Consider the following 24527-nt stretch of genomic DNA (forward strand, 5'->3'; position numbering starts at 1 on the left):
CACTGCCCTTGCTGTAATTTATTCCCATTAATGCGCGATTAACGGAAATTCATACATCGAGAGGAATTTGCAAAAATATCGATAAACTTCCAGCCAATGAGAAAAACAAAGGAAACGCTCTTCTTTCCGGGGGCCAATCCCTGCTTGTCTCCGTGGCAAAAGGAAAAGAAAAATCCTCGACTGTGGGTCGGTTTTTTCCGGTCGGACTCGGAATCAGAGCTCAGAGCGCCTCACTGTTATCGCCACAGACACATCAATCGGGTCCTGGTTCTCGGTTCTCGGTTGCTCATATACTCACGCTAGTAGAAAAACAAAAAGAGCCCAAAGTACCCTGCTTTTGAAATGGACACCGCCAACCAGGTGAGTAAATTAAAGCCACAGGAATGTGTTTGACTGCTGCTCAGCTGATCAGTGTGTGTTTAATTGATGATGGAAATTGGAATCTTTTTATTCTCCCGCCTTGTCTTCGCGCAGCTCGCTTCTGCGGGGACGTTTCAAGTACTTAAATTACCTCTGGGATTTATCCGTGTTTTGGAATGGGTGAGTTGGATCCATTTTTTTTTTGCACTACTTACATTAACCCCATTTTGGCCACTTCAATTAAAAAAAAACATGATTAGTTACATAATGTAGGGTTTGTGAGCTTTATCGCTAAAACCCACATTTTTCTACACTCAGTAAACATCTGGTTGTGAAGAAATTCCTGCATCTGTAGGACGGAACTTAAACTTCACCGCATTTGTTAAGTGTTCCTGTGTGAATGGCGCTGTTTTTCATGTGTCCCACACCTTACCCGCAATCTACTCTGCTATGATGCTTTCCACTGTGACTAAAAGGCTTAAGTTTATGTGAGGATTTATAGCTCCGTGAGAACTACATGGCAGGGGAAACCACTATCTTTTCAATTATGCATACTTGGTGCCAGCCCTGTGCATTTTGCGCTAGTCCCTGCAAAAAACCAAACAAACAAAAAATGCCCCATTTTACCCAAAGTGAGATGATATAACAGAAATCCACAATACCAATGGGGTGTCCTAGCTCTGACTGAATTAAAGCTTTACTACCCTTTTCTGTCTAGGCGCCGGTTGTAGCTTCTTTTATTTGTTGTACAGTGCAGTGAAGCCCAGAGCCACAAAGAAAGAAAGGAGAAAAAAAGGATTAAGTGAATTTCTTTGATGTGAGTTTGGAGAAATTACTGTAGCCATAAGGGTATTCAGCTTTTGCTCAGATAGGATATGTGCGTGCGGAAGCTTGTCTTTCTCAATTTTGCAAATGCCATCAAAAGTGCAGAGAGTCCTCGAGCAGCAGTCTTCACTCTAGAAAAAAATAAAATAAAAGCTGTTTTTCTTTTGCATGCCAATAAAGTAAACTCACTTTCAAGAGACACTTAAGCTGAGATAACACAGATGTCTGTCAGTGAGGTGAGTTTTCAAGTGCATCCCTTTCGGCTGTTTGTAGTGACCTAACTGTGATATTTGGGGGCCAGAGCCAAAGCACCATCTGTATGATGAAGATCGCGCACTGTCATAGTTCCCTGTGTGGGTCTTTGTGTAACTCTTTGTGTGTGTGGGTGTCTGTGTGTGGAAGGAATCACGTGTTGTTTTGTGAGCATGACTGCACACATTTTTGTTGCATCCATACATGCTGACATATTGATCCACTGGCTACCTGGTTATGTTTGCTTAGATGTATTAACCATGATCTAACGCAAGCCACAATAAATCTTTACATTTCACACACATACACACACACATACACCCCATGACAAAATTATAAAAGTGACCTTTTCTCTCCTGCACCTTTTTTTTTCTCTTTCTCTTTAGTTGAGCTCTCACATGCTCAGCTAAAGAGAGAAGGGCAGTTTTTCCAGTGTTTCTGTTGGCCAGTGGGCTCATAAACATGCAAACAATTCAAATTATGACCTGAGTATTCTGATTTATTCTGCAGCACCTACAGTTCACCACCAGGTCTTATTCCCATAGTAATTTTTTTTAAGTTTTTCATCGTACTGCAGGGCGTCCTTATAAATGTGTAAAGATCTTGCCACCCTTTTCCAACTACTCAGAGAAAGTCTTAATATAAAAAAAACACCACATCATGGTAACCAAAAAATATAAGTATTGTTTAATTAAGTGTATTTATTCTCATATTTTTAAAGAAAATAGTGAATGTATTTGTAAAATACGTAAACTAGTATATGCAACTAGTAGCGATTTATCCGAGGTCCCAGTTGGATTTAAGAAGTGAGAAGCCTGCAGGGACTGTTTCCCACTGTCGCCCACCAAGTGACTTCCAGCTGAGACATGATGCTGCTCAGCATCACTGGATTATACAGACATAAACAATGGGATGAGTATTATCACATGGAAATAAATAAATAGTGCATTGTGGATGCCTTTCAACCTCTCAGTGTGCTGATATCACACTATATTATTTTAGCTGACCAGCACATTTTTGTTATGGTGTTGCTACTTGGTCATGCTTGGCATTTGTAACAGCAACCGCTATGGCAGCTGTGCAGTGGAAATGAAGCCATTTATATGTTTGCGCAGACAAATGCACATCCTTAACGTGTTTCTTCAATATTTCCATGTCTTTGCAAATCACTGTAATGCTCACCAGGTATAGAATTTGAGCAGTTAACCAAGGTTTTTTGTGTGTGTACAACTGTAACCAAAGTACTTAAAGTCTTACTTTCAACAACTGCAAGTTAAGGTTATGTGGGTGTGTTTGGGGTTGAGTGACTGAAAGCATTTGCTAAGGTTAGGGACGTAGTAACACTGAGACTCGCTTTAAGTGCAGGTCTGAGATGGGATGTAAATTCTGGTTTTCCACATATGATAATGCACCCCATTAAATGCAGCATTGTCCAGTATGCATGAAATTCCTGGATGCTGAGCTGTTTTTCCCCTCAGGTTGAAGCATGGAAGCATCTGCAAAACCACAAGAATATTGGCAACTGCAGTACTTTTCTGTGTTTATGATAATCATGCGTCATCATCTAAAAGCTTCTTTTAAATTTCTTCCCACGCTATTTATGATACCAGCAGAAACATGTGCGTCACTTTGATTTGTTTACACACCCCAAGGCACTGAAGCCATTCTGTTGGGCAGAAATTGACATTTACTTAGTGAATGATAAACCTTTGACAAATAGAGGGTTGTATAAAGGATAAGTTAACCTTAGTTGCAGGACACTCGTAGGTTTACCATATTATTAGTCTGTGCTGGATCTGCACAAGATTAAGCATTTATAATCAGTCATGTCTTCAGGAGATTCCGGGGGATGGTTTTACCGCTCTGTGTGCGTCTGTGCATGCAGGCTCTTGGCCCGTTTGGCACACTGTCAGGGGCTGGCATATTCTGCTCCAAACAGCTGTAAGGTCCCCTCCTCTCCACCGTGGACCAACTCATGCAGAAGCTGTCCTTTGAGATGTGCCCAAACTCTTCACTGTGTGCGTCTTCATGCTTATGTGTATGCATTTGGGGGAGAGACGAGAGGATGCCAAGAGAGAGCGAAATTGTACAGTTGCTTGAGCACATGATGTAAATGGTAAATGTGCGTTTTGCAATGCACTGAAGCGTCGATGGGTTGTTGTGCCACTGAACACAGAGCAGTTTTACCAGTATTCTGTTAACTCATTGGTTTCCTTTACTGTAGAAAAAACAAAACTCATGCTGATGAGTAGCCTGCAACATGATTCTAATTTATTAGGAAGGATTGTCCTCTCATCCAAAAACATTGACTGACCCACTGTTCTATGATGCCATCATTAGTACCTTACAGTAAGGCAGTTTAGTTTGCCTTGAGTGGTCAGTGCACTGTGTGTGTGTGTGTGTGTGTGTGTGTGTGTGTGTGTGTGTGTGTGTGTGTGTGTGTGTGTGTGTGTGTGTGTGTGTGTGTGTGTGTGCAGGAAGAGAACAATTCAATTCAATTCAATTCACTTTTATTTATATAGCGCCAAATCACAACAACTGTCGCCTCAAGGCACTTTGGATTTTTTTTTTATGTTACAGTTGGCTCAACACTCCACCACTGTCAAGTACTTTATTCACAATAAGGTCATTTTCTTCTTTAAAAAATCATTTTTAATATGCGACACAACATTTGACAAGACAATTCCATTTACAGCTAAATTTGAGCTCTTGAATTCCAGCTTCTCTCATGACCAAAACAAGCACGATGTCAATGAGAGGAAGTGAAAAGTATACAACAGAGTACCTTCAAAATAAAACAGTAAAAGCTAAAACCTATACTGAAAAAACTGGATGACACAAAAAGAGGAACTTAAAAAAAGGAAACAGAAAGAGAAAAAAAAAAAAGAAATAGGTGCATGTGGAATCAGTGTTTGTTAAAAAATAAAATACAGCACATAAAATTCTCGAAAAAAGTGGGCATGATTTTCAAGCTCCTGTGCTCTAATGCAGATGGTGATACTGCATAAGAGCTTGCATTAAATAATTCTTTTGCAAAGGGGTAAAACACATATTTAAACCTTTTAATTAACAAAAAGTCATTGTCCTACTTATGTAATTTAGTAGTAATAAGCACTGATAATTAAGGCACATATACATCACATTGGGTCAAAACTGTTGATTCCTTTGTCAGACCTGGAGATGAATTTAATTACTTGCATATTTCCGAGTATCTTTATGTAAAAAAAAAAAAAAAAAAAAAAATACAGCATAGAGGAAGACTGACAAATAACAGGTTGCTTAAGGTAAACATACTGTAAGTGATAATTAGTACATATTTTTACAGCAAGTATATAGAAGTTTAGAGCAGTAACAGAAATACATCTATTACATTGCACTTCACTGAAGTGTTTGGGTAAATACAACACGTTGCATCCACCTGGTCCACTGTAGCCCTGTAGCATTAGTGTTGGGATCACCAGGCAGTGCAATCATATTTTGGGGGTCATTAGTACCACCCTGATTTATCCTTTGGACCAACCCAGTATCACAGTAAAGTGTGTAATAGACAGGTCCACTTTGTCCATTTAACACTTCATTCACTCCATATTAGCCATCTAGCTTAATCATTTTTGCCGATTAAGGACCCTGGAATATACTTCTTACCTTTCTTGCTCACTACCGAGTTCTCACCTTTAAATATATTATCTCCCCCTGCTGGGAAAGCAACTTCAGCATGTATGTCCATTTCACGCTTTGCCTCATTAAAACGTGAATGGACACACATGCAGAAATGGTGGCACGGCATGTCTGTTACATGTTTTGCAATGAAATTGTGTTGTTTGGACACACCCTGTACAACAGAAACCATGACAACATGTAAATAAAGTAGTAGTACTAAAAGGAGGGGGGTATTCTACAGCAGATGGATTGTAGATAAACGGTACAATATTTATTTGAAACCAGCCAACATAAATTTAATTGTTGAACTGTCAAAAAGCTGAATTTGGCTATAAGAGACAATGTTGACTTGAGTGCAGTGTAGCAAAGGATAACATACCACAGTCTGGGGGCTTGATTGTTCATACTAACATTTAATACCAAAAACCAAGCAAAAGCAAGTTTTGGTGTTTGTTTAATTGTTAATGCCAGTGCTTGGTTTGTTTCAGCACTGCAGCTGAAAAGCCAAAACCAGCAAGGTGGAAATAGAGGTCATTACGTATAATTACTTTTTAAATGGAAATTTGCTAATTTACAGGCCAATTTACCAGAGATATAATTGGTTCCCAGAGTCTGAGCTGTCATGTATATACATTGTGCTGGCCATTGTAAGAATTCTCATCTTCAGATGATGCCAACTGAACACTTGAGATTAGCTAGGATTTATGTTGTAATGCAAATCCCCATATGAGTAAAAAGCATGTGACTAAACAGAGTTGGGACAAAATTAGATGCATCTCACATTTCAGTATCTCTCTTTTTCTCTAATCGTTCATTCTTCGTTGACCTGTCACATCAGTAATATGTCACAAGGAAGGCCTTAACAGACAGTTGTACAATCCTTAGGACAAACATTTTTGCAGGGTCATAAGTACTCTCACACACTGTGTCTGTAATTTCAGAGAGCATTACAACGACTCAAAGAATGTCCTGGAGACTCAACGTTTTCACATTGCAATCAAATAATTTACATTGTGAGGACTTGAGAGTATGTCTCCACAATGTTACTGCTAACATACACACACACACACACACACACACACACACACACACACACATACACATACATACCTCAAAGGAAAATAAATGAATGGGAGATGGAGTGAGATTGGTGACAGCTGCTGACAGTTATCACTAGAGACTTGCCAGGTCAAAGATCTGTTTTTCAGCACTAAAAAACTCAGTTGCTTTTGACAAGGGGACACAAGGCTAAGAGAAAAAATGTGTCCACTTGGATTAAGATGTATAATATAGTAGTAAGAAATGTATTTCACTATCCAGTCAATTGTTAAAAGACAATAAGGTAATGAGGTAAACTTTAGCAATAGTGTCTCAGTTAATTATCAGCATAAACAGATGGAGTGTCTGTCTGACAATTGTTTAGTGAAAGTCATTTCATGGGCACAGGAACACTGAAAACCACTGTTAAAATGGTTTGTCAGTGTAATCAGAAATGCAAGTTAAAACAGGAACACTGTTCTGTAATCTGACCAATCAAATTTTGAAATGTTAAATCATGGATGCAACATCCTTTTGGTTAAAGAGGTTTTAGAGATTTTAGAGTAACAGTCTGCCATCCAGGCAATCTCTTTCTCTGGGAGATTTTTGCAGCTGTTTGGCTGTTGTGCTAAATCAGTCTGCCCAAAGTCCAGACCACTAATTCAGTTGATTACCAGAAACACATATTTGTCTTTTTCTTGCTATATGCATGGAAAACTCAGTGGTTCCACACAGATAATTTTATAAGCTGATGACCAACATTAGCCCATAACAGCCACAGTGCGGTTAAATGTGAAAGTTTGTAGGCCAGATTTTGCCTGAGGACTTAAAGGTAAGACGGCCCTGACATTTTCATTGGAGTAGATATGATGTTTGGTAACATTAAATCTATGAGTGACCAATAACAAGCTGGACTGCTCTTTTGTTGGGTCTGTGTACTCTCTGGAGAAGTGAAATGAGTGAAAATTTCTTAACTTACGTTGTTTTTTATGTGTGTTGATATGTTGACATAAGATTGGCACCATTAGCATTAAGTAGTTATGCAAAAATTGTTGGGTTTTTTTAAGTTTTTTTTTCTTTTTTTTATGTTGGTCAGTGAAGATATACCTGAGCACCTGATTTCAATTAGGAGAGATCATTTGAACGAACTGAACATGATTTAGTAATGTACAGGCCCCCACTGGTGATGGGGATTAAAGCAGGACCCCATCAGGGTATCTATAGAAAATGTTTTGTTTTGCTTTTTACTTTGGGAACTAAAACTATAAATCTCATCTTTAGTTTTGAAACATCTTCTGTCAAATTCAATATTAAACAGATTTCATAGCGAAAAGGTTTAACCTGAATATTTCATGTGCCGATACATCTACATAGAACAAAACAAGAATAAGAAAGAAAAAACTGTTTTGAAGGTACAACGTATGATTATATCTGAAAGACATTGTAATTATGAAGTGATCTTAATTAAAGCTCATTGGGTTGTAAGATTTGGGGAGCTTTTAGATGTGATGTGGCCTTTTCTGACCCATCAGGTCGGAGCTGGACCTCTGTACTCTTTAACCCTGTGAAGGTGGTCTGCCATCTGTGACTCAGACAGGAAAAGGTTAACCTGTCGTCTCCTGTAGCCAGACATGCCTGTTCAAATATGACTTCACACACACACAGTGCATGTAAGATCACAGGTACTGAGACAGTATGTATACGAATACAAATGTCACAAAGCCACTTTGTATTATATAGACTAACTTCAGCCTCTCTGGGATGCTCTGTTTTTCCTTCCCTTGTAATTAGTGACCTCATGACAATAAACAAAGTAGTTGTGTACAACCAAGTTTTTTTTCCAGCATTGCTTGTCTTTTTAATGCTGTTGCCAGAAGCCAAAATTAGCATATAATTGAAAAATATAGTATGACATTTCACAGTTTTTGATTTGTTGTCTAATTTTTAATCTGACATATTAATTTAAGACTTCCGAGCCACTGCTTTAATTAACATTTTACTTAGAGTACCAGTGTTCTTTTAAACAGTGCAGTATGCCAAACCATAAACTACTGAACTATGCCTAATTCTTCCTCTGTTCTCCTGATACCTGATCCACCATCGTTTTTAGCACTGATCTTCACCTGTAACCTACATTTGTAGGTTGTTATAATGTCCAGCTGAATCTTATGGCCACCTTCATAATCTATCCTTTGACCATGTTCGACCTGAAGACCACTGCCACAGGCACTTAGACAGCACTGAGGTGCTGTTTGTTTCATAAATTTAGACTGAAATTGAGCTTGCGTTTCTAGAGACTCACCAATTTTATCAGCAGGCTTATATTAGCTGTTTTCTAATATGTTATTATTTGCATTTATAAAAACTGATAACTGAAAATGCAAAAAGACAAGAGAAACACCCTGTTATAAGTGATGACTGCCTGATATCTGAGAATATTGGATTTTTAAATCACCAATCATCAATATCTTTAAAAAAAAATCTTATATGGGTCTAACTCTGCATGTTACTCTGTTTGTTGTTGGGAGGGAGAACATCTTGTTTAGTGTTGTCCTAACCTCTCAGAAGGGAATAACGTTAACAAAGAAGCTCCCATTACAGTTGTTAGGAGCTAACTACATGTGTTAAGGCTGGACAATATGACCTCAAATCCAAATCATGATTAATTAAACTACATTTTTATACGCCCACATACACATATAAATATATATTCTTCTTGTCCTAATAGGTCACAAGGTTTGCACTGATTGGTGGTATGACCCTTATTTCCCCCAACAGGCTTTTCTCTGTGCCATGAAGTCTGGCCATTGAAAACATCTCTGCCTTGTAGTGTAATTGGATACTTTGAAGAAGTCAGTTTCATAAGGTCGTAATCCCTGGTCCTACTCATTTTAATCATATAGGGCTACCATAATATTTAAAGACAGAATCAAACTGTGGGTTTATGATACATTTTCATTGGGCAACCCCGTCTTCAAAGGGACAGTAAGTGTCGCCCTAGGACACCTAGGACACGGCACCAGGTTCCAGTTGATCACCTGACTGAGTAGCCATGGAGAGACATGAAGAACACCACGAAGAGACATTGTTAAAAAAAAATAAATTGAAATTTTCTTGTGGTCAGTCAAGCTTACAGAGCCGGAGAGGAGAGAGATAAAAAGAAAGATGAATCTGGGTGGATCTGTGGTTGGCACAAAGCACTCCCTGTGCAGGAGGGGGACTGGCCACTGCTAAATGAGCTACTGATTTTGTTCTGTGGTGCTGCTATTGAAGATCAGACAGTGATTCACTGAGGGCTTGCAGTCTTTGCTTCTTAGTGTGACCTGATCCTTAGTAAGTGAAGAAGGTGGGTCTTTTTTGTAATGCAGTGGTGAAAATCACAATAAATGAAGTATAATTACGTGTGTTTCTGTTGGTAGAAAAAAGCATGTATGTATGTAACGTGATACAAAACATTCAGCTCTGCTCTGCAGCATTTATAGTGCTCAAGTCACACATCAGTGCCATGAACCGAAAAGTCTTATTAGAGAGAGTCTTTGTTGCAAATTAAAAACAAATAAATCAGAAAAATTAGATTTATATTACCTTATTGTACTGGAATGTCATTTTGAGTGATAGCCATCATCAAGTGTTGCGTAAAAGTTCACATATGTCTGTCTGCTTCCTCAAATGTGCTTCTATTGTTTTGTACTTAACTAGCTGCCATAAAATTGCTCATGTTTGCACACTGGCAAGCTGCAGTACTGAGAGCAAGTGAAAGTGTGTGTGTTTGTGTTGGTGTGTGCGTAGACGCTAACCAATGCTTCTGCCTGACTGGAGAGAGTGAGATATTTTTACTCTGTGTTAACATACATACACATTGCATGCTCACATCTAGACCCATCTAGGCAAACACTCTGACACACATGCGCATGGAGCGATTATGCTAATTTGGAGTCGCATGTGGAGCCATGCACATGCAGACATGGAGTTCTAAATAACTGGGAATACTGTATCCACAGTCAGACCTGTGGCTAGATTTGGAGACTTCCTGATTGTCTGGGACATTCTGGAACAGGTTACACAGTGTAATTGGTGTTTCAGCTCTCAAATCCAAAACATTTTTGCTGCCATCTCTTCAAATGGTTCTTTTTTTCAACTATATTTAAAGAAAAAACATTAGCTACAATAGCTGGACTAGCTCTTGTACTAGCTAGCTGAACTATAGCTGAACTAGCTAACGCCACTGGGAATAACTTTCAAGGAAACTTGTCACATAAGCAACAGATGGATATTCATTTGCACATGCTGTTTTGTTTACATGGATGAGGCTAACTTTGGTTTGACTCAAAGATAAGCAAATGATATTATTAGTGAGAAGTATAACTTTCATTTGAAAGTGTTATATTTGTCCTAGTTACATTTCTATGATTGAAATAAAAAATATAATACTGTAAAAAGGTCTTGAGCCACCCCTCATGTTCTTTACATTTTTTCTAGGAAAATGAGAAATAGGTAGTAATTTAATGAAATATGAATAGACCTACACAGAAATTGTACATAAGGCAAACGTTCTAAGCAGTGGGAAAGTTGATATTTGGTTTGACCACCTTTGCTCTTCAACACAGCCTGAAATCTCTTAGGCAAACTTTCTTCTTATTTCTTAAAGTAGTCTTCAGGAATAGTTCTGCAGGCTTCTCGAAGGACATTCAAAGCTCTTCTTTGGATGTTGACTGCCGTTTGTTTGGTGCTCTGTCAACATGATCTAACACTTCAATAATGCTGAGGTCTGGGCTCTGGGGACGCTTATCCATGATGGAAACTGTTCCATTTCATTTCAAATCACATGCTTTCCATGAGGTGTATCGTGTTGGATTAAAATTGGACTTCCGTGTTCATAATTCCATCAATTTTGATAAGATTTCCAACACCACTGGCTGAAATGCAGCCTCCACTGTGTTTCACAGATGGCTGTAGACACTCACTGTTGTATCTTTCTCCTGGCATTCTCTCTACATGGTTACAATGATCTGAACCAAAAAAATTCCCTCTTTCCTTTTCTTTTCGACAGCCACCCTACAACTAAGACTTTCTGTAAATGGAGGGCCAGATGCATTTTTCAGGTTCTGTCAGGTCTTTGGTGGACTATTTCTTTTTTCTTAAGGACATGGCTTCCAGATATTGTTCTTCTGTTGTAGATAGGGTTTTTTTTTTAGACCTGCCACTTCCAGTGGTACAGTTTTCTCAATTTTTAAGTGACTTTACAAAGGAAAGAAAGCATTCCTCTATAAATGGTCAGGTACAGCACTGGACTAAAAATAAATGAGAAAAAGCCCCCAAAGAAAGATTTTGAAAGACCTTATGAAATCTTAGAGGAGCAGCGCTCCCCAACCTCCCAACCCACTGGTCCGTGAGTCATTTGGTACTGGGCCACGAGAGTTGAGGCTCATGTGTAAAATTTATGGTTTTCAGGGTTTTTATCATTTTCATCATTAACTCAGTTTCCCTGGGCCTTTTCCCGTGTGTTATGAATAAATCATCTTTTTTTGGTACTGGTTTTATTTTGTTGTATTTATCTGCGACATCTTAAAGGCCGGTCCCTGAAAATATTGTTGGACATAAACCGGTCCTTGGCGCAAGAAAGGTTGGGGACCGCTGTCTTAGAGAATTACTGTTCAAGCCTACTTTAAAAAAATTAAAGTCTGGCTGCTTGAAAGCAAAATTTCAAGAAATGAGTGGTGGCTTAAGACTTTTTTACTGTACTATCTTAGGACCTACCAAACTGTCCCGACTTTGAACCCAAACTCCACTGTATTTTATTTCATCATTTCGTTTTTCCTCCTCCTGAGGCAGCCACTTTACACTGCACCGACTCCTATTGACTTGAATGGAGCAGGTGGATTGTGTATGACTGTATGTGTTGCATCTGTGCCGAGGTTTGTGAAAATGTCAAGTGCAGCTCATCAGCGAACTCATATTTCAGCTCATTTTTCCGATCCTCACCTCCCCCACTCAGTGTCACCTCAGTGTCACTTCCTCTGCCGCTCTTATCAGGTGCTTGTGTTGAAGCAGCTCCTCCATTTTCTCACGTGATTCTCCTCATTTTTTTCATTTGCATCCACAGATACCATTCTTTAAAATATTATCCACCCCTGATTTCGTTGCACGTTTGGTTCATCTTTTTGCTGCTCCCTAGTTATTTTCCTGTTTTTCACAACGGAGAGTGTGTCTACTGGACAGTGGGTCGAATTGCTGGTGGTCAAGCCTGAAGACAGTGTATCAGTTTCATAATCCTCAGCCAGCCTACGCTCCTTCACAGTGCTTGCTCACATCTCCATTTAAGCCCCCAACACCGCTCGAGCTACACTCTCAGACAAAACCATTGCACTCTTATCCACTACCGCTCGTTTAAATCTGTAGATAATATCACAGTTGCTTTTTCTTAATTCTTATTTGAAGTGCAAATATGTCTTAACACTGGTTTGAATGCAAATTAAAATATTCACATTAGTGCTTTTCAGTACCAGTGTTGGTTAGAGGAGATGGCGGCAAACGCGGAGATGTTTAAAGGCTTTGTTTGCATTGCAGGCGGGTTTCATTCCTGCACCCTGGCTTTTCTCTCTTCTTCTCTTTGTATCTGTCTCTCCCTTTTTGCTTTCCCTCTCTCGCTCCCCTTCTCTCTATCTCTTGTTCCCTGAGGAGCCCAGCTGGGAGAGGCAGATAAACACATGGGGGCGCGGGGCTTAGCATCCACCCTACTTCCACAATGCCACGCTCTCCTGTTCAAAGGCCCCAGCCAGAAATGAGAGGGGCTAAACCCGAGCTGAAAATCACAGGCAGGGGAGGCAGCTGTAGGAGTACGTATATACACAAGCAGAGAGACAGGCAGAGAGTGATGTTTATCTGGGGCTGTCTTTGATAATTACGATGGAGCATTTACTCTGTCTCTCCCCTGGTCACTTGTTTTTTCTACTACTTGTTTACCCAGATATACACATACGCTACTCAGCAAGTACAATATCTGTCAACACTTTGAGCTGCATATGATTAAGCAGCACATGTACATTAGTTAAACGTGTGTTTGTTTGTTTGTTTGTTTGGGGGGTTTTTTTGGGGGGGGGCATGTTTGTTTATAGGCCGGCAAATTTCAGAACAGAACAAAGCTAAAGACAGTGACGCACTGACAAACACTTCAGTGGAGGGATTTCCAAGAGAGGTTGCAGCTGTGCACCATGACAGCTAGGTAAGCAGCAGTCAGCCATCACCTGAGGCCTGAAGCTGCAAGTGGAAATTGGAGTCCCCTGTTTATCATCTGGCTGTAATCTCGACTCACCTGAACCTGCCAAACCAAGCTGGGTCCTTTGTGACCCTGATTAGCTTGGCAAAGCAGCATCTAGTATTGTGCAATTATGCCCCTGTGAGCTCACTGTTGCCACTTAGCCTTAAAGATTAGATTATACAGCTAGGGAAACTTGGAGAATAACTTCACTTTTTTGCAATTTCATTGAATCTATTGATGGTCTTCATCAGGGATGTCAGCATACTAGAAATGTAGTAAATACCAATACCATTAAAATAACGGAATTCTCGACACCAAACCAGAAAAAGATGATCCAGTATACTTGTTATACGTAAACATGTTAACGTTTGTTGACAGGTATAAAGTTATAACATTAGATACATTATGTTGGTGTACATTTATATCAATACATTGATATAAATGATAGTAAACGTTTTCTACAGTCAGTGGTTTATTTAATGTTAGCTATTGCAAATAGAATATCATTCACACCACCGTGGCAATGGCCGCTTTTTTAAACAAATGATAATGTGTTTTTCAGGATAACATAACAGGGATAACACTTTGGATATTGAATTGAAAACTCAGTCAGTCAGTCACTCAGTCATTGAACAGACCTGGATGCCGCTCTTTTGTATTTCCTCACTTGCTCTGGAAAGCACAATTTGCATATTGCCTTCTGCAAATCAGCTATCACTTGACTCTTTTGCCTTAAACAAGCATGTCCGACACAGGGATAACAACAGAACAGACAGTCCACCAAAGGCTGCAGTGAAGAGAAGACTTTTATACACATCAGAGGGTTGGACACAGGAGCGTAACTAGACACAGATGTAAACAATAAGGACAATCAGTTGTGGAGGAACTGTAGCCTTGGTAAAATACACTGCCTACAGTACATACGGTACTACCAACACTGTGACCGTTGCATTTCAGAGTTATGATATCAAAAGGTATCATAACGACTGGTTCTGGTTCTAGTTTACATTGCTGCCACTGTCAGCTGTAATGCTTCTGGACTGGAGCGTTAGGGACCTTTTGTAAGAAACTGCCCATTAATGAGTTCCCTCCTATACTACGTACATTAAAGGGCTTATTCCTATTTATTTTCAAACAACCAAACTATAATAATAAAATGATACAGTAACCCAGTGTTTGACATAACAACAGCTATAGCACAACAGCTAAATAGACAACAATGCGATCAGTGGTTTGTAAGGCAAGGCAAGGCAAGGCAAGGCAAGTTTATTTATATAGCACAATTCAACAACAAGGTGATTCAAAGCGCTTTACAGAGACATTAAAAACAAAAACAAATAAAAAGCATGATTTAAAATTGATTAAGACAAGCAAACAAACAAACAAACAAACAAAACAGTATTTAAAATCAAAAATCAAAACAGTAGATAAAATCAGAACAGTAGATAAAATCAGAACAGTAGATAAAATCAGAACAGTAGTTAAAATGTAAGTTTTGAAATTTAAGCTTAAAAGTGTGGATTTGGTGCTTTATTCAAAAGTAGCTGAGAATAGGTGAGTCTTCAACCTGGATTTAAATAAACTGAGTGTTTCAGGTGATCTGAGGCTTTCTGGGAGTTTGTTCCAGATATATGGAGCATAAAAGTTGAATGCAGCTTCTCCTTGTTTGGTTCTGACTTTGGGAACTGATAAAAAACCGGATCCAGATGACCTGAGGGATCTGGAAGGTTCATACTGGGTCAGGAGGTCACTGATGTATTTTGGTCCTAAACCATTCAGAGCTTTATAAACCAGCATCAGAACTTTAAAGTCTATCCTCTGACGGACAGGCAGCCAGTGTAAAGACCTCAGAGCTGGACTGATGTGGTCCACTTTTTTGGTCTTAGTGAGGACTCTAGCAGCAGAGTTCTGAATGAGCTGTAGTTGTCTGACTGATTTTTTAGGTAGACCTGTAAAGATGCTGTTACAGTAATCAAGCCTGCTAAAGATGAATGCATGGACTAGTTTTTCCAGGTCCTGTTGAGACATCAGATCTTTTATCCTTGAAATATTCTTGAGGCGATAGTAAGCCGATTTTGTTATTGTCTTAATGTGTTTTTCTAAGTTTAGGTCTGCATCCATCACTACACCCAAATTTCTCGCCTGGTTGGTGGTTTTTAGGTGTATAGATTGAAGTTCTCTGGTGACCTGTAATCGTTTTTCTTTGGCACCAAAGACTATTACTTCAGTTTTGTTTTTGTTTAGCTGGAGAAAATTGTGGCACAACCAGTCATTAATTTCCTCAATGCATTTACCAAGAGCCTGTACAGGGCCTCGGTCTCCTGGTGACATTGTGATATATATTTGTGTGTCATCTGCGTAGCTATGATAGTTTATTTTGTTGTTCTTTATAATCTGTGCCAGTGGGAGCATGTAGATGTTAAACAGAAGGGGTCCCAAGATGGAACCTTGGGGAACTCCACATGTGATACTTGTCTGCTCAGATGTGAAGTTACCTATTGATACAAGGTATTTCCTGTTTTCTAAATATGTTTTGAACCAGTTTAGTACAGTTCCTTAAAGACCTGCCCAGTTCTCCAGTCGTTTGAGTAATATGTTGTGGTCAACTGTATCAAATGCTGCACTGAGATCCAGTAAAACTAAGACTGACATTTTTCCACTGTCTGTATTCAGACATATGTCATTAAACACTTTGGTCAGAGCGGTTTCAGTGCTGTGGTTCTGTCTAAAACCTGACTGGAAGGCATCATAGCAGTTATTCTGTGTTAAGAAGTAATTGAGCTGTTGAGAAACTGCTTTTTCAATGATCTTACTTAAAAATGGGAGGTTTGAGATCGGGCTGTAGTTATTCATTTGTGTCTTGTCAAGATTGTCCTTTTTCAGTATAGGTTTAATTACAGCAGTTTTTAGTGATTCTGGAAACACACCTGACGTTAAAGAAAAGTTTATGATCTGTAACAGGTCTGACTCCAAAGTCTTTGAGACCTTTTTGAAAAAACTTGTTGGCAGGACATCTAAACAGCAAGAGGAGGAGTTCAGTTGACCTAAGATGTCCTCCAGGTCTTTGCTGTTAATAGGGTGAAACTGTTTGATGGTGTTTAAACAGTTTTTTGGTGGACACAGTACATGTCCTGGATCTGCTGTTGATGTACCAATTGCTTGTCTAATCTTTTGGATTTTTTCTGTGAAGAATTTGGCAGAATTTGTAGGGCTATCCACCCAATATCACGCTAGCTGTGTGCCACGTGTGGACAGCGGAGCATTGTCGGTGTAGCTCTTCTCTCACACTGTGTGATCTTTAACTTCCCCATATCCATATTTCATTTTCCTTTTGATTACTCATGCCGCAACAGTATAAGCTTGTGTCTAAATGACTCACAGTGCACTTATGTCACTCAAAGGTTCTTGTGTTGAAGAATACCTAAACTTAAGTAGATGCTGAAATAGACCCCAAAACGGGTTTCCAGGAACTGTAGCAGTCCCCAGTTTTGCTGTGCAGAACCACAGGAAGGACTTCCTCCAAGGACTATGAAAAAATTCCTTCTTAAGAAAAAGAAGGTCAAGCCTCTCTGTATCAGTTTATGATCAGTAAATGTGTTTATTCATGACTTATAAGTAAATATAACTCCACCTGTAACTGCATTCTGGTGTATAAACAGAAAATTAATGTTGAAAAAATGCAAAAAGAAGAAAATGATACTAAAAATCTTGTTTTTTTTTAAAGCATTATGACACAAAAATTTAGCCTATCAAACGGTCTCAGTGCTACTCAGTTTTGTTACTTCAATTTCTACTGGTAGAAAATGATAAATAGCTGCTTGTAAACTACAAACCAAATGAAAGAAATGAAGCTTATAGCTACATTATAAATTTGAACAATAACACAGCAGAAGCAGTGAATGAAGGGTGGGGGGTGTAAATGAAATGTAAAATAAAATTCATACAACTTTTCTAGTACTTATAAAGTTAGGGGGACTCAGAAGTACTGAAAAAATGACATCAATTTAAACATTTTGACACCTTAATTTAAGTCTAAAGTTTCATTTGTAAATATTTGCTGAATTTTAGCGGCTCATATGGGAAGCACTCACTGATTTCTCATTGCATGACCCATAAATCTTTTCTTTGTAAGATGACATATATGTGCTTAGCCCCTGTTCCCTTCACGAACATGAAAGCATCCATTCAGTGTGGCATAGTCCAGCTCAGTGATCTGATAGTGCCCTCCAGAGGCTGACATTCTTTCAAACAAGCAGAGATGCTGCATAACCTCCACAGCTGCTGGCAAGCTGCATGTCCAGCTGCCTGTAATATGGGAGAGGGGAGGCTAATGCTAACCAGGCGTCAGGTCTGATTATGGTGATTATGGTTGTGAGAACTCTTGAGGCTATGAGAGCTTTATATGGACAACTGGGCTAGGGGAGGAAAGATGTTAAGGGCAGGGGAAGTGTGTGACTATAATTATGTGCTCGCTGCACGTTTGGTGACTGTAATGAGCAGCTTGTTTTCACTTCATGTGTGTTTTATGCATTTGGACTTATTCAGAATGGAAGCGGTGTCGTGTCAGCAACTTTTTTTAATCCCCAGCCATGAAAGCCCCAGGCACATAGAGCAGAACCACTGAGGTACTGTAGTAAGTGGAATTTGACACAATTCAATTCAATTCAATTTTTTTTATAAAGCGCCAAATCACAACTACACTGTAAAATGTAATTCTAGATGTTTGTTATTTCAACATATTATTCTATATCAGTTTGACGATAGATGACTGAAGTTGTTGTTATAACATAGAATTACAAGTTAAAAACGTCCCAATTACACCAAAAAAAAGCTAACTTGAAAACTCATGTCCAGCTAAATCAGCAACTTATGTGAACTTGACAATGTGGGGAAGTTGAGCACAGCAGGATTCAAAACTGTCCCACGTGACTGCTATCGAGGTGCATCATGGGGAATTGGCGGTTAATGACATGTTCACTTTACTTGGACGTTTTCTAATCGTCTTCTTTGGAATATGCTTTCAAGGTGAGTAACATTGGTTATAACTATAAGGAAAGAGAGCTACAAAAGTTGGAACATGTTTTGAATTTATGGCATGATGTGTGTTTTTCTCTTTTAGCGAAATGTTTGCTTTAGCTAATGTAACTTTAGCCGACAAGGTCCAGCTTGTGTGTCATGACCAAACTTTACCTAATAAACTGACATATGGCCTTTTTTATGGGTTTAATGTAGCGCTGAGCAAATCACAAGTATTGTGCCGCTAGCTTTAAGGTTGTGCACTCAACCACTGTTGCGATATTAGCAAGCTAACTCAGCTAATTAATAAAGCTTATTTCATATTGTCTCTGTACTTGTAAATTTCTTTCAAGTTCACAGGCTGTTGTATTTTGGTGGAAGTTCATTTTGGCAATATTTCCAATAACTGACTGGGTTCAAAAAGACCTTTTTGGCAGGACTCGGATGCTTGTTGTCATCTGTTTACCCCTATGTAATCACTTAAGTTGTTATTAACTGCTGCATGCTAAGCTGCAAGAGTGCACTGAGGACTGAGACAAAATATGGTCTACAAACCAGCATTATATTAGTTTTTATCAGATAGTTCTCCAGTGTGTTTATTTATTGCTTTAATTATATTGTGCAGTTATTTGTTACCCTGAAATGCTTTATGCTTAACAACAGCTCACCATTTTAACTTATTTTTGAACTCTTGTGATCAGTATGACTAGATTGTGTGAGTTTCCATACTAAAAGAGCTGTAGTGATAAAATAATTGGCATAGAGACACTGATTTTTGGCATGGTATACTGCAAAAGTTTTTGGGTTTTTTTTGCATAATTTACCTTTTAATTAAACTGCATTCTCTGTATTGTAACAAAACTAACATTGTTTATATGTCAGAAAATTAGCAAACATGAATAAATGGCAAAAACAATATAATTATAACATATATTTTTATTTTACTTATTTTAGGTCTGTGAAGCCAAACTTGATGCTGGGGATTTATTTTTGTCAGTGGAGTCAAATGGTAAGTTACAATTTGTGCATTTTGTCATACTGGAAACACCACAGATTATATTGTAACTTAATAGCTCTGTAGAACAAATGATATAAAGATTGTAGTGTCAGGGTACTTCTTAAGAAGTAATCTGGCACTATTGATGATCGCATGCAGGTGGCATAAACTAAATATTCAGACGTGCTACCAACAAATGATTCATTAACAAAAGCAATGGAGCAGACTGTTTAGGTTCTTGTGGTTGTAATAACATCCATAACTGCAGGTTTGTCATTAATTTATTTTCACAGGTCTAGATGATCACATCTGTCTTTGTCATTTAAATGAGGTGGACTTGCAAACTTTGCACTCTTTTGGGTAAATTGCTGTCCACTACATACAGTGGCTTGCAAAAGTATTCGGCCCCCTTGAACTTTCCCACATTTTGTCACATTAAAGCCACAAACATGAATCAATTTTATTGGAATTCCACGTGAAAGACCAAAACTGCTGTTCACAAATGCTGTCCATCTAATCTGACTGAGCTGGAGCTGTTTTGCAAAGAAGAATGGGCAAAGATTTCAGTCTGTAGATGTGCAAAACTGGTAGAGACATACCCTAAAAGACTGGCAGCTGTAATTGCAGCAAAAGGTGGTTCTACTAAGTATTGACTCGGGGGGCTGAATAATTACGCACACCCCACTTTTCAGTTATTTATTTGTAAAAAATGTTTGGAATCATGTATGATTTTCGTTCCACTTCTCACGTGTACACCACTTTGTATTGGTCTTTCACGTAGAATTCCAATAAAATTGATTCATGTTTGTGGCTGTAATGTGACAAAATGTGGAAAAGTTCAAGGGGGCCGAATACTTTTGCAGGCCACTGTATACACAGAATGTGCACAGTATTTCAAATCTAAAAAGGGAGTATGTAATGGACTTGCTGGCTTTAATGTAAAAAGCCTGTTGTGTAACTTTAATGAGGCAGTTAGACTAAAACAGTATTGCTCATCAAGGTAAACATCTGAGGAATAAGGAAATTGTTACTTGTCCTTTTACTCAGTGTTCTTTTAATCGCACGTTTACTAAAGTTTTACATCACATTTTCACAATCATTCTACTTTAAAAGATTTCAAGACAGAGCTTATTGTTCTCTGAACTTCCTTGTTTGCTGAAAGGCAGGTAAAGTGCATCTTTTTGTTTGTTTGCTTTTGTGTGTTTGTGTTTTCTCTAATGGGCCTCAGATGACCGTTTGCTTAAATGTGGGTCTCAAAGAATCTTTTTTTAATTCTGCCTGTACTCTCCACCCCTCTTCTTCTATTGCTCAGGTTGAAGCAGAATTTGCCCGTCTTACATCTGTTGACCTGAAAGGGTTCCTCTTTGCTGTGCTTGACCATTATGGAGAGGTTCGTGGAGCTGTACAAAATCAAGAGCGGCATAGGAGGGCTAACTAGGCTCATAAAATGCTTCGATGATGATGTAAGTGTTCAACTGCGAAATCTTCTCCTTTGTTTAAGTTTTAGGTTATCCAGTTCAAGTGATGAACTCATTGAAAGAAAGCTGATAAGTAAAGTCTGTGATCATATTTCACAACCGGACATTTAGTGTGGTAACTTTTACAGAATCTGTGTATATTGGTGGTAGGTTGGATATCATATTCTACTTGAATGTCCTGATAAGCCTGATTCAAAATTTTCAATGATAATCATATATTGATGGAATTATGTATCAAAAAGCTGTGAATTTGGAGCTGTCTACATGCTTCATAAACACTGTTTAAAAAGTGTTTTTGTTTTCTTTTTGACTTCTTTGACCAGAGCCCTACACAAAGAGGACAGGGGACCTCATTTTCTAAAGGAAGATCCCTCACACACTTTCAAGACTGTGAAGGTTAGCATTGTTTCTTTTAGTTAATTTAATAATGACAGCACCACAGTGGATTTTAAATTAAACATGTGGCATCTATGAAACAATAGATGCCACATGATAACATGCGTACTTTTTCCTCACCAAATGTATTATTACAAGATCTTTGACACTGGATTTGGTCTGGCTTTTAGAGAAACTAACTGGCAAGCTAGCATTGATATTATTAGTGTCTTGTGTTTATTCATGTCTTCACCAGGGTCTTTGACATTTCGCTGCTGTACTGTTCACTTCAGCTTTACGTTTGATTTCTCACATTGTATATTGTAATGGCAGAGATATTAGGATATTTAAGGGGCTGCAGTGGCTGCTACAGCTGTGGGGGGCAATACTTTGGTGAAATGTCCTGGACCCTGAAAAGAGACTGTGTAGACTGGGTAAGCAATTAAAGGTTACTGGCCCAGAGTCATTGGGCAGCTGGGTAAAGGTGGATGTTGATATTCAGTGCCAATTATGCAACCTGTTCCGCCATGTCTATATGCTCTTTTTTCATGCTGTTAATATAGGGGGAAAAAATAAACTTTAATCAATAAACTGATTAAAGAAGCATTGTCTATGGAGCCATAATCTGATCCTGTAGTGTAGCTGCAGTTTGCACATTTCATGTATTCTCAGCCAGATTTGGTTTAGAGCACAGCCAGTATTTAGCATAAGTAGATTTAAATTCACACACACTGATGATGGCAAGCTACATTATAGCCACAGCCGCCCTGGGGCGCACTGACAGAGGCGAGGCTGCCAGACACTGGCGCCACCGGGCCCTCTGACCACCACCAGTAGGCAACAGTTGAAGTGTCTTGCCCAAGGACACAACGACTGAAACTGTCGGAGCCGGGGCTCGAACCGGACACCTTCCAATTATAAGACGAACTGTCAACTCTTGAGCCACGATTCAGTCATCCACCCATGTGTGTGAATGACTGAATGTGTAAAGCGCTTTGGAGTCCTTAGGGGACTAGTAAAGCGCTATACAAATACAGGCCATTTACACTTTAAATTGAAAATTTTGTTTGAATTCTGCAATTGAAGACATGCTCAGTTATTTATGAACATGGTCTTTGTTTAAAGCAAGAAATGGATTTGTAACATGGGGGTCCATATCTCATTCTGAAAAAACTTTAACAACTAATAAGTGTTACCCAAAGCCAATCACCATCATCCAAAGCATCAGTATGGCTCTTCTTTGGAAAGACATGAATTCTTAAGCACAAGGAATATTGTGTAATTGTAATTGTGTAATTTTATTTTATTTTTTGTCTTTGAACCCTTTTATAGCCGACAGGTATTGAAGACACGTTTTCTAAGAGGATGAAAGTTGGCATTGTGATGGTGAAAGAAGAAGACATCATCGATGTGCTGGTTGTCCTTGAGGCGGCAGTAATCCTGTCTAATCTGAGGGATGTCTCAAGTGCCATTTCCATGCTGATGGGCCTCCTTTTTGCCCTCAACATAGACTATCCAAAGGAACTTAAGGACATCTTTGAAGTCATTCAGAACGTCCTAATGAACATTGGTGGGAGTCAGTGCATCTCACTAGTGCATGGTCTAAGAAAACGACTCCTGCAGAAAGCCATGCAGAACTGTAATTGTATGCTCACAGCATACAATTGCCTTAGTGTTAAGGACAGTTTTTATTTTACTGTTTGTTTTTTTATTCTTGCAAGTTCTCATTCTCACTTTTGTATGTCACTAAATGACTACACTTTACATTCCAGATTAGACAATTACTCATTTGTTCATGGTTTAAGAAACTTATGTGAACAACAATATAATGGTGGACTCTGCAGATGCTTATCTCATGCAAGTCAGTAGTTTTTCCTTTGTTTTGCAATTGAGCAAACTCAAACTGATGTATCTGAAATATCCATATTATCAAATGTTTCAGAAGCATGCACTCATTTTCAGAGATATTGGTTCTGTGGAATTTGTTGCAATTGTAAACGAAGACAAATACAAGAGTTTGATGTCTTAGTTGTTATAAACTGATCTTTACTGTCACTTATCAAAGGTTTTGTACTATTTTAATATTTCACATTTTATGCTAACAGGTGTGACTGAGCACAATGAAGTTTAAAAATTTTGCAAATGTAAAGAATAACTTATCTAAAATAGCAAGTGTCCCGTTTATACATTACATTAATGCAGACTTTATGTTGTTACTTCACAAGAATCACTACTGCTCCTAGAGTATTGGTCAGAATTTAATCTTCACCCAAACTGGGCTCAAGACCAAGTTCAAATTTATTGTTTCACAGGGAGCAGCCTTTGAGTTTTGATGGATTGTGAGCCTGATGAGCTACGTCACTGATTTTTCTGTTTCTCAGATGACTAAGATGGCACAATAAATTGTGAATGTTGGGTGCTCATGAGTAATTGTCTTGTCATGTTCCTAAAACAAACTTTCTGTATGAAATGATCAGATACACTTTAATGGAATCTGTGGGTTTTTATTTTTTTTTTCTGTAAACAACAGAAAATTAATTCAAAGGAATGTAGATATTTAAACCTGAGATCTAAGATAAACCTAACAGGAAGTTTTGCTGAAATGGATGTTAGAAAGCCAAAAAAAAACAAAACAAAACTTAAGATGTTTAATACACATTTTTCTTAACATCCAGTCAATCAACTCTGATAATTAAAATGAAACTGATTTACAAGTTCACTCAGCTACCTTAAGGAGCTCAGTTAATTAATAAACTTAAATCAACTTAGCTAACAGATTATGTTAGTTAAGATAAAATAGATTCCTAAGTTAAAAGAACTACTAAAGTATTTGAATTAACTAAAAAACCCAAGTCAACTGAACTAGGACAAGAGTTTAAACAATAGATTATTTTAATTTAGCTGAAAGGGTTTTCCCAAGTAAAAATGACAATTAAAGGAGTTGAACTGACTAACAAATCTCAGCCAACTAAACTAAGACAAAAGTTTAGACAACATGTGATTTTTCATTAAGATAACAATTGGTTGTGTTATAAGAACAAACTCTATTTCTTGACTTAACTTAAAATTTTAAGGCAGCCCTGTACCTGATATTTTTAAGTTGAAACAACAAGTTATATTTTACAGTGTACAGTCGCCTCAAGGCGCTTTATATTGTAAGGTAGACCCTACAATAATACATAAAGAGAAAAACCCAACAATCATATGACCCCCTATGAGCAAGCACTTTGGCGACAGTGGGAAGGAAAAACTCCCTTTTAACAGGAAG

At 38.4% G+C, this 24527-nt stretch overlaps 1 protein-coding gene and 1 long non-coding RNA gene across 2 annotated transcripts in view; both read left to right on the forward strand.

Annotated features, from left to right (window-relative positions):
* The first annotated feature begins 207 nt into the window (after nt 1-207).
* Nucleotides 208-24527, forward strand: part of synpra (synaptoporin a) — a 29757-nt gene continuing 5437 nt past the window's right edge. The window contains exons 1-2 of the mRNA XM_063473159.1: nt 208-360; nt 475-540. Of these exons, the coding sequence (XP_063329229.1) occupies nt 343-360; nt 475-540 (84 nt within the window). The 5' untranslated portion in view covers nt 208-342. The remainder of the gene's footprint in view (nt 361-474; nt 541-24527) is intronic.
* On the forward strand, nt 19295-23124 carry LOC134627211 (uncharacterized). The gene is made up of 4 exons (XR_010093875.1): nt 19295-19418; nt 20719-20869; nt 21208-21280; nt 22592-23124. It is a non-coding gene; the product is annotated as an uncharacterized LOC134627211 (long non-coding RNA).

Source organism: Pelmatolapia mariae, linkage group LG5 (genome assembly GCF_036321145.2).
Source record: "Pelmatolapia mariae isolate MD_Pm_ZW linkage group LG5, Pm_UMD_F_2, whole genome shotgun sequence".
NCBI lineage: Eukaryota > Metazoa > Chordata > Actinopteri > Cichliformes > Cichlidae > Pelmatolapia > Pelmatolapia mariae.